Below are 11995 nucleotides of genomic sequence, written 5' to 3'. Positions count from 1 at the left end.
AGCAGGAATAGATTCACTTGGAACATTTCCAACATCCCGGCCCAGGACAAAAAAGCATTTGGGAAAATGCCTCTTGTGTTCTGACCAAGCTCTGTCACTGGGTTCCCACTTTTTCAATTTTCCACCACAACAAAAACATGCCACTTGATCACCAATACCTGTATAATAGAATCCAGCATTAGCTAATTCCTTCGGTGTCAACTGGCCATTGAGGGGCCAGTTGTGAAAAGAATTTAATCTTGTCTCTTCACTGCACATAGCAGGGTTTTTAGGATACAAATTATCTGACATATCCACAACCTGCCTAGTTCTCAAAAGGTAATCTGCTTCCACATCAGATGGGTCATCCAGAGTACACGGGAGGGCTGAATTGCTGGAACTGTTTTCAGTTCTATGGTGGTAGTTCTGGGTGAGAGGATGTATGTTATTTTCCAGAAAAGTAGATTCAGTAATAAATTTGCAATTTGGAGAAACCCTTTTGTGTCTCTCAACTGCAGAATCCCCAGGCGCCCATCCTTCAACAGTTGTATGGCAACTGAAGCACTTCACTTTGTCACCTTCGCCAGTATAAACAAAGCCAGCTCGTGCTAGTGCTGATGCTGAAACCGGACAGCCAAGTGGAAATGCAACAAAAGTTCCTAGTCGGTAGGGTTCCTGTGCCCATTCCTGGTCATGGTCAGTGTCTGGAGTGGCACAAGCTTCTGAGTTATCTGGGCCATTACACGTCATCTCTTCATAAGTAGGGCTCTCCTTTCAGATTTCCTAAACAAAGAATAAATGTTTTAATTTCACAGACAGAAGAATTCATCATACCCATACGCAAGCCTGGAAACTGGATAAATTAAACTAGCCATCCTTTATGTATTAAAATAATGCCTCTTCCTCTTCCCTCCCATCTCACCCTTCCCTGCCCCCCCGCCATGCACAGGCAAACACCAGAACATTAAAAACAAAATTTAAAAAAAAAAAAAAAAAGCATAAAGAAAGGCAGGAAGATCATGAAGTTTTACAGGCCAATAAAAATTTACCTGAAAAACACACAAGTTTATACATGTATAGCTTTAAAAGCATGTTCTACTTCCTAACAAACAAACATTGCAAGAATGAAATCAACAAAATATTTAACAAAAGCTCTGGGCAAAGCCCTGCTAAAAGGCTTCCGAACCTGAAATACGAAGTTAACTGATTTTAAAATACTCATCTAAGCCAGACCACATTTGCAAGATTTTACAGCCCAGTTCTGAAACACAACTATCTTTATTTTTCCCTGTACTAAGGCCATGACCACCATGCCCATTAGATGGGTATCAATTGGTAAAACCATCATCAAAAAGAAAAAAAGCCTTTGGGCTTGCGTCATATTGTAAAGACATACATCTCACTACAAGAAGGACACTACAAGAAGGACATTGAGGTGCTGGAGCGTGTCCAGAGAAGGGCAACGAAGCTGGTGAAGGGCCTGGAGCACAAGTCTGATGAGGAGCGGCTGAGGGAACTGGGGCTGTTAAGCCTGGAGAAGAGGAGGCTGAGGGGAGACCTCATCGCGCTCTACAATTACCTGAAAGGAGATTGTAGCGAGGTGGGTGCTGGTCTCTTCTCCCAAGTAACTAGCGATAGGACGAGAGGAAATGGCCTCAAGTTGCGCCAAGGGAGGTTTAGACTGGACATTAGGAAAAATTTCTTTACTGAAAGAGTGGTCAGGCCTTGGAACAGGCTGCCCGGGAAGTGGTAGAGTCACCATCCCTGGAAGTATTTAAAAGACATGGTGATGAGTCGCTGATGAACATGGTTTAGTGGGCATTGTGGTGTTGGGTTGACGGTTGGACTCGATTATCTTAGAGGTCTTTTCCAATCTTAATGATTCTATGATTCTATGATCTCAGTTTCCCTTTTAGCAAAATATCTCGTGAAATAAACTATCAGATGTTTCACTGGGGCATTTTACCAAAGTGCTGTGCTTTTAAGATCAGCATCTTGGACTACCCAGCACTAGCGTTCGTGCCCAGAAAACTGCTTCCACTTTCCCATGCCCTGCCTCCACTCTCCATCAAAAGTTCCTGCGCCTCTGCCATCAACTCATCTTTTCCTCCCTTCCCTCCCTGAAGGAATGTCATTTTCCCTAACATCTGTCCCACATTCCTATTCCTGCCTACACTTTTCCAGGGTAAGTACCAACTGCTAGTCCTGCCCTGCGCCCTTCTGTGCCAGAAGGCTGCTAAAACCATCAAACAAGCCCCTTCTTTCATGAGGGTGAAAGAAAGCAACTTGCTTCCTGCAGGTCCTGTGCAGGAACCACAAACTGACACAGTCATCGCCTTCATCCCAAGATGGATGAAGCCAGAGCACAGTAAAAATTCACCTCTTGTCCTGACAAGTGCAGTGATTATTATTGACTTGGGAAGTCTTGGGTAACACACACGCTACTGCTGATACACATCTCAAACCTACTCCTTTATTAAGTGGTAAATTAAATTATTATAAGACTGCCCAAATGGACTTCTTAGCACAAAGCAATAATAATTCAGCAATTAGCAAAAAGAAATGCATATAAGGAAGAACAGAACATGTATTTATTTGAACAAGTGTCCTCCTCTGTTTTCTATATGAATCCTGAAACGTACCTATTTCCAGTCCTCACCTTTATAAGGTAAGCCATCAAGCAAAAATTTAGCTTCCTCAACATGCTCCTTCCTCAACACCTGCATTAATATTAATTATACTTTCTGTATGGTCAATGCAGATGTTACAATTATAATAATTGCTTATATAATACCAGATTTAGCTTCTACAGGAAGGACAAAACAATTTTTTAAAGTTCAGAAGGGGGAGGGGAAAATTAAAATGACTATGCATTACAGGATCGCTGCATCCTTCGCCAAGATGACAAAGATAATTAACCTATAAGCAGATTGAGAAAACATGACGTTAGAGACCCAGCATGCTTGCTTCATGTACTCACGGATACAAGACTATTTCTGAGCACCAGCTTTAATTCCTTCTGTAAGTCAGTTCATGACTAATGTAATGACACTAGAAATTATACTGTGGTTTTCTGTTTTAGCTTAGCAAATTCAAAAATAGCTTCTGAACAAATTACATTGACTGACCTACAAATCTGACCTATATGCTTGTTTTGACTTTGAAGGGAAAAAAAAAAAAAAAATCAGTAATTACACACAGTAATATGAAAGCTGTCACAATACATGTATTTTTTAATATACGTATGTATATTGAAAACAATCAATTTTTATAACAAAAGTTTAAAAGTTCACGTTTATTTCCTTTTAAAATCTTACTTTAAATCCTCTAGGACTGTTTCTGTAAAGATTTCAAGTGACCTTATGGGTCTATCATCATTACTACTACACTGCATTCGTAGAATAACTTGTATTACTCAAATACCGCTAGCTGCAAACTAATTTTCTCATCTGCATGCCTAAAAGACTTTCTACAAGGCGGCAAACAAAGCTATCTCACATCCTTCAGAGACTCCTTTTCAAAATGTATGTTGAAAAAACAAAACAAATGCATATACTCTCAATGTATGAATAGCAGTGTATCTTCATTTCTATTTTACTTATATAGAAATGAGTTCAGAAACAGTGAAAAAACAACTCATCGTATTTAAATTTTTACATATTAACTTTTTTTGGTTTATATTTACTTTAAAATCAGAATAGAGCTTCTACATTCCTCGTTGATCTGTTGCATACAAAATAACTGCGGCAAATCCGAAACCATCTACTCAGCCATTCTCTGTAATTTGCCCTCCCTGTCCTTAGTGAAATCAGGGCTAAAGACAGACCAAGGTTCAAGCCTGACAGATCTCAAGAATCTACTGGAGACACAAAGATCACCCTTGGTTTGTGCTTTTTTGTTCCTTACGCCACATGGGGTGACCACATACTACAACGATGACCATAACATATGAAGTTAAAAAGCAGTTAAGAGACAGAATTAATTATGCCCCCACTTCTCAAACTACCTGCATGTTCTGTTTTAAGCACCACTTAGCTGCTCCGCTAACAGAACTCATCTTAAAATCTGCCATACTTAAAAATAAAAGAAGTCTGATACAGCAGTATCATATACATAAAAAATAAAAAATAGATTTATATATACCAGGTGCATATATATATAGATAGATAAAAAACTTCGTTACAACATGAATGCACTGCTTTCAGTAGGTCATTATTTTTCATAAGCTAAACAAGATATTTTAGCAAAACAATTTGAACAAATATTGTCTCTTAAGTAAGGCCCAGATTCTCCAGTGCCCTCTGACTGGGAAGATCTTCAAATCGTACTTACACTGCATGAGCAAGCCTGGGTCTTGCAGTACTTTTCTGAGCTCTTTCACTAAAACTCTCCCACTCCAACATCAGAAAATTTAAGAAACCTAGTAATGTTTTTTTTAGTAAATAAGCTGAAAATTCTGAAAATTTTTATTTCATGCAATTGGCAAACATCTACTTCTTAGATCATTTCATTCCAAAGACCCCACTTCTTTTAAAGCAGGCTTCATTTTCAGAGTGCCTATAAGCATATAATGTTTAATTGTGCATTTTCTCCTCTTCTCCCAAAATAACTTCTCACCTTTAAAAATACAGGCTGCAGAACTCAAAATATCACGTAGGTGGTACGTCTCATATATGACAGACTTTCCTAACAGAAATAACAGCATGACTTTTAAACTATTATTTAAATCAGTTTGTATTAGTTTTACTCCACTTACTCTGTTGATCCTCTGGTGTTTCCTGGAAAGATATGTGTGTGTTCTAATGACACTAAGGAACTAAGAAGGAAACTCTTGAGCAACACAAAGAGAGAAGGAAGAGGATCAAAGACTAAACTGAAATATTAGAAATCAGGATAGAGATGATATTCAACTAACAGAGATGTTCTTTTTCAGTTTTATTGATTACTGTTAATTAACTGTGAATGCTAGGCAAAAATAAACTAACAGAACTATCTAAAATTCAGTATCTGTACCACTCTCAACTGCAATGGAAATCACAGGATAATGCCTTTCAGCCAGATCTAACAGCAGTATCTGAAGCAAGGGGGGGGAAAAAAAAAAAAAAAAAAATCTCAATGTACTGTACTGGAAGTTCTAACAATTGAAGGAAAATATAATTGGAAATAAGCATTAGGATAAAACTAAAAAAATATATACATAAGGCATTCATTACTCAGAACATTGAGATTAGCGGCTTTATTCTTTCAAACAGTTTTTTCTACAGTGCTATGAATGTTTCAATACTCCTTCTGTTAACACAGTGAATAAAAAAAAAATTATGCCCTGAACATGGCGATAATCAAAATATCTGCCACATTTGGATTCTTTGGAGGTAAGCAATCTATCTCAATCTTCACAATCAAAAAGCATGAAAAGCACATACCAAAAGAGCAGTAAGTACTGATAGAAGGTCCGATCACCACAGATCAATTCTGTAATATGAAGTAACTGTTTCAAATTATATCAACCATATTATTTAATCTTGATCTTTTGGAGCAGAAAGATTCAACTATCATTCTAGAAGCCTCTCAAAACCACGTCTAAATACCGCAATGACAGAAGCAGGACAAATCCCTCACAGGTATCTGCTAGCTTTAACAACGTTCCATGCACATTACGAAGCCCTTTCCTTATGACAGCCCCTCTAAACATAGTTAGTTTACATTTCAGTATAATTTTATCTAAGAGAAAAAGACATTAACATATTTATTAAGCATTGAGGCAAACTTCACCTGTGTAAGTACTGCTTTAAATACAACATTAGTATTACTTTAAATGCAACATCAAGTTAAATTATTTCTATCTCAAACAACTAACTATCTAAAAGCAACTGTTCAAAGTGTAAAATTAAAACTAGCTTAGGAATAGTATTTCTACACAGATATTTTAACAGTTGCCTTACTCCAGTTAGTTGGAGTAATGATATAGAACAATATCCTGCACCATAACAGCACTCAGACAAACATTAACTGCAGAAGAAAAATAACTGAAGATAAATTTTTTAATGGTTTATGGCCAAGAAACAAATTAATAAAAAGCAGCCAACTAAGATGTGTACACAAGACTTTATAATACATACCAGCAGCACACCCGAGTTCAGAGAGTATACTTCACGTATACGGAAGTTAATCAAGCCTTTCTGCATAAACTTAATTAATCACATATGAATTAAAAGTAGAAGGTCCAGAAATGTTAAAGTTCGTCTTCACTTACAAAACCCAGGACATTTTTTTAACTATTATTGAAGCATTAAATATCTTCTTACATATGCAGTAAGTAAAAAAAGCCTATTTTAGTCTGAAAGACTTCCAGAAGCTGAGCCCAGTTTAATCCTGCGTTTAAATATGTGAAGGTATTTGTCACAAGACAGCTCCCACTTTCAAGCTAAAGTACCAATTTATATAGTCTATTGATTACGTTTCAGAAGAAAAAATAAAAGACAAGAATTTATAGCAAAAATGTTAACTTATTCAAAATGCAAAATTGTACACTGTGGTTTTGCAAGCCAAACACATTCAATTCAGCTTTAAAAATAGTAACAGGTATGATTTTATGCAAAAATACGACATCATTGCATTACCTAGATCTGAAATGCTTCAAAGGAAAAGTACAAAACCCGCTTTTCTCTTTCAAGTATATTTTATTAGACATGATTATTTCCATCCTTTGTCCTAAAACAGATTGGCATTATAAGGAGTTATTTTTAATTCTTCTACATGACAAGTATGGCAGTAACCTCCAAGTCAGAAACCTACTTGCACAGCCTCATGTTCCTAACCAAAGGGTACAGAAACATGTAGCTTCTACTGCTTGACATGCTGACTATGAGAGCAATGTTGGTGTTTACTGTTGACTGAATTTTGAAATGTGAGAGTAGTGCACCAAGTAAATATCAAACAGAACATACTGTACCAGCTGACACACAGATTATGCATATGTCACTTCACTGAACTTCACTTTGTGCCTGCTCAGCTGCAATTAGATCAAGGAAGGTGCACGCTGCTAACTGAAAGCGTATGTATAAAAACTAAAATCACAGGAAACATAGGATTTATTTAAACAGTGTTTACAAATCTTCACATCTAATTATCAATAACCATTCTTTAAAAAATTCTGCTTAGAGATTTTTTTTAAATTTTATTTTATAAAGAAGGTATGTGTCTACACAATGCCTTTTGATTCAGTGCCAAAGCTTACATAAATCCATCAGCTCAGCTTCATTTGTCTGTTTTTCAAACAGGTCCTACTTAGCTTCCCATCAGGGTTTATCATCACAGGAAGTCAGTCAGCTGCTCAAGGTTATAGCAGGCTATTAGATTCTCCTAATTCTTGACTCCAGTCACAAAGACTTTCACACTCTCTCCATCTTAGAAAGAAATAACTAGGCCAATAGAAACATGGCATTTTGAGAATGATTTTCATATTGTATTTTTCTTCATGAAGAAGTCACATGGGTATGGAATAGAGCAATAAACAAGAACAATGGATTCATGGTAGCGCTCTCAGTAGATAAGAATGGGACAAATTTGCATCTGCCAAGGGCAGAGGAAAAAAATAAATTGTTTTTGTGAACTTGCAAGATAAATGTCTTCAGAAGAACTCTAGCTGAATGTATGAGAAGGAAGGAGTAAATACCAGCCGCTATAGAAAAAACTGGCATGCTGTAGCCTAAGTACATGGTCCCACAGAGATGTCAAAAGTCAAACATAAGACATAATGAATTAGAGCCATTAATTAATTAATTATCCAAAGTGACCAAGGAAGAGAAAAGACTAAAGGTCTGGAGAAAACCATCTTAGCTCTACCACACCTTTCTAAGTGCTTAGTACAAAGCAAAGTGTGAAAAGAGATGTTGGCATTTTTAATTTGGACACAGGGAAACCTATCTAAAGCGAAGGTTTAGTTCTGACAGCTGCTGCCACTGAAATGAATTGCCTACAGATGACAGTACCTAAAAATGGGGGGAAACACGACCAGCCCCAAAAAACCAACAAAAAACACACAAAAAACCCCCCAAAACCAACACAGAAAAAATCCTACCAAACCCCAAACCTCAAGCATACTGAGAAACAGATTGAAAGAGAGACTAAAGGTAAAAGTAGATAACAGGAGAGCCAACACCAAGCGACAAGACTTCAAATAATCCTCCACCAAAAGAAAACAAAACTATAAAAAAGGAAGGAGCAATCCTGACAGTCTCAAATTTCTCTGGCAGTTCCACTAAGATGAATGTTTTATTCATGGCATAAGCAGGAATATAATGAAATATTTTTCATGAAAGGCACTGTAGTCCTGTAAATCATACAGAAGTCTGTGTATAATTTTGCTATAAATTTTTAATTACAAGGTTGCTTGAATTGTACCATTTAAGCTTATTGAGATTCTGTACACAGAATCACAACTCACACAAAGCACAACTCACTGTGAAAATACATTTAAAATTCAGTACTACAACACTACCATATAGAGGGGAGGGGAAAAATCAATTTTTCAAAAGATTCTTCATTTTTATATTATACACTTACATTTTAGATGTACAATTCAAGTGATATAAAATCTAGGTTTTATGTAATTTTTATGTTTTAATTTTAGAATTTAATTCATTAACTGCCATATTATTAACAGGAATTTGATTTAGCTTCAAGTTCTTCCTCAAGAAATTGAGACTAAACTTCCAGAACTTTTCCCTCTAATACAAAACAGCTTGGAAGCTGCATTTAATACCATTTGAAGCATACTTCCATCCATGAAAATCTACCAATATGTTTTGGGGGCTATGCAAGCCATGCAGTTCCTACCCTCCTAAAAGTAGAAATTACAAACTGCTTTTGTCAACTCTGAAGCAGATGAGCTAAATAAAAATAAATAAATAAATAAATGTTCAAATCTGTGATTATAAAGTGTATCACTATAGAAATGTAACCCCTAGAAGTTGAGTTACTGCTTTTTTGGTTAAGAAACAAAAAAATTATCCAGTCAATGAGGGTATATTAGTAGAACAGCCAATAGTAAAAAATGCCTAGCAAAACCGGCAGTGCCCTGGGATGCATCTCCTTTCCTGAGTATGAGCTGTGCTCCAGCTTTTAGTGTTACATCCTTTTACAAATCATTTAAACTTAGAATTGAAGAAAAAGATGGAAAAAGAAGGTGTCTTTCATCAAGGAGACATAATGATATAGAACTTTAGCTACAGCAACATGATTAATGCCACAGCAAAACTTCTGAATCTTCTGGATTCTAAAGAAAGAAGTTGTAAAACCACACCAAATACAGAGAGCCAGTCACCTCCTGCCTCTCCCACTGGTGAGGGCGTTCACTTCCCCACAGCTAGTACTCCTGACCACGCCAGTGCCACTTAGTTCATTATTCACATTCATTTAACTGCAGTCTGACGCAGAAGCAGCATCATGATACTTTCTGGTATCACTAGCATGATTGTTTTGCCATTCAAGAATGAGGTGGATTTGTATATATATTTTTACACATATATATATAGATATACACACATATGTACATATATACACACACAACTCATCATCATGTAAACTTGGAAATCTCTCTTGAATTATCCTCTGTATTTTAAGTTTTTCAGGAAATTGGGATGACTTGGGGATTAATTCTAATTATAATATTGTACCAAAAATGAAATACGAAAGTTGCACCTGTTGAAAACACTCTGCTTTCCTTTCTATTTAATAAGAAACTCTCTGAAACATAGAAGGGGAAGGACAATGAACTGCAAGATACGCGCAGCTTCATTTTACATTTTATATGATAGGAGTGACATTCAATTCAAGCTTTGCAGCATGCTTTCTTCAGTCTTAACAGACTTTCAACCTTCATGCACAGCTACTTTTTTAATGTTCAAAGATCTTGCTATTTCTGGAGCCTGACTTTCAATTGTCACGTTCAGAATATTTTGGATTAGAACTCCGCAAGCCAGACAACATGCTAGGAAAAAGAAAAAGCAGCAAAGGACTGTATGCTGTTAACTCCTGAAACAAAAAAATGCAGAGGGTACTTACAATAGTTTTTCCCTAAGAAATTAGCATCCAATCAGACCAAGTTTAGTAATAGATTAATCAAAGCAGATACTGGTTTCATCTCTATTTTCCACCAACCTTCAGAACAAATTCCAGTATTTACATTCCTGTTGATAGAAAAAACAAAGGTTAAAAATTTTTGTTTTCACATAACCTTCAGCACAGTTTACGAAGGCACAACTCCAAAACTATGATTAAAAAAAAAAAATTTAAAATTCTATCCTTTGGCCGAGAAATCCAAATTAAAATATATTCTGAAGTTGAAAGAGTCTGAGGTCACGGCAAGTCTGAAATTCAAATGTTCTACTGAAACTAGCAAGTGACATAAGATTGGGGAGACTCCAGAAGACCCAAAGGGGGCAAAACAAAATCCTGGAATTAAAAACTATAGGACAGCAAAAAGGAAAAAGACTGTAACAGCAGACGGAATAAAAGCCAATCATCCAGCCTTCTCTTCTCTCTCCTAGGAAATTCTGCATCTGATTATAAATTGGATTTTCTGAAACTCTTCAGCTCCCTGAAACTGTCTCGCCCACCCTGGAAGGATAGCAACAGACGTAGAAACACTATCACACGTACACAGAGGCTGGAATGAAATCCATTCTCATACTTCAAAAACCAAGATATGAACACACATTTTCTTACTGTTGTGATAACAAATGCAATTCTGCCTCATATCAGTGGGAGCAGTCAAAAAAAACCCACAACCAAACAACAACCCCCATCAGAATTCTTTCTCTTTTGCTGCTGGTTACAAAGGGCAAGGTCAGAGGAGGTACAGAGCAATAATTAACTTATTCCTTTGCCCTTCTTGGCCAATGCCGTAGGTGCCAAGTTTTCTACAGAAAGTAGTTGGGTGTTCTATAAAGGGTCTCAAAGAAAACTGCAAAGCAATCAAGTAGATAGGAAAATGAAAAACACTCAAATAAAAGCTTAATCAAGAAATCCATCACATGAAAACTTGCTTTCTTAGAGAGAACACTTCACTGTTGTCTTCTCTGTTATGTGGTGATTTATTTCATGATAAACAAAGAGTAGATTAAGTTAATGTATATCCTACTGCTCTTTGTTAAGGTATTAGATTAAAAGAAGTATTTGACAAAAAAAGTGATTTTTTTTTTTCCCCCGGTTGATTGCTTTTCCTTCCAAATCTGTCTACCGCATGATCTTGTAGTTTCCGATCGTTCATTTAAGAAACAAGATCTTCCCACTTAGCTACATGAAGTACTAAATTGCAACATAAGATTGTAGCAATGAAGGGATAATGAAAGCAGTTCTGCAAAAGTATCTAAAAGCAGTTTCAAGAACAAATTTATACTTTTTAGCAGATGCAGATTAGTAACAGTTAAAACGGACAGAAGTTAACCAAGACTGAAACTAGTTCTTACACCCATTTATAGGGCTTCTATCAGGAAGACAGGTGCATCAGAGAGACAGTAGTACAGAAACAGAAATACACTAACTGTTAATAACAAATATATCAGCATAAATACAGCCGTTGTGCAAAAGAGAACTGCTTGAACTGAAGTTTGAATTTAGCTTAAAAAAATAGGATCTGAGTCAACTTCTTCCTGCAGAATTCTTAATAGTTACTAAATTCTTACCGTAGAAAACTTGAACAAAACTGCATTTTTATTAACAAGCAGCAGAAAGGTCATTATAGAAAGTGATGGGTCTAGTAAAAAAAAAAAAGAAAAAAGAAAGAGTGGGCAAGGGGAGACAAAGCAACATTAAAAGATGTCGAAAGAACCAAAGACGACCACAAAAGTGCGCATTAGCATAGCAAATTTTTATTTTACTTTACATGTAAAGAGAACACAACATTAAATCTTCTATTCAGAGGAAAGTCGCTTGCGGACCTTCAAGCTGGCAGCCGGGGCACGGATCGCAGACCCGCCCGGAGGCTCCGGGACAGGGGTCAGGGTGACCCGGC

General features: G+C 36.5%; 1 protein-coding gene across 1 annotated transcript in view; it reads right to left on the bottom strand.

Annotated features, from left to right (window-relative positions):
• The window catches only part of XIAP (X-linked inhibitor of apoptosis), an 8016-nt gene extending 7259 nt beyond the window's left edge, over positions 1-757 (bottom strand). The window contains exon 1 of the mRNA XM_009587190.1: positions 1-757. This exon is cut by the window's left edge and continues 169 nt beyond it. Within this exon, the coding sequence (XP_009585485.1) occupies positions 1-729 (729 nt within the window). The 5' untranslated portion in view covers positions 730-757.
• Between the last annotated feature and the right edge of the window lie 11238 nt (positions 758-11995).

This window comes from Fulmarus glacialis, unplaced genomic scaffold (genome assembly GCF_000690835.1).
Source record: "Fulmarus glacialis isolate BGI_N327 unplaced genomic scaffold, ASM69083v1 scaffold33711, whole genome shotgun sequence".
Lineage (NCBI taxonomy): Eukaryota > Metazoa > Chordata > Aves > Procellariiformes > Procellariidae > Fulmarus > Fulmarus glacialis.
Note: the sequence above shows the minus strand (reverse complement) of the source record. Positions and strands in the feature narration are given on the sequence as shown.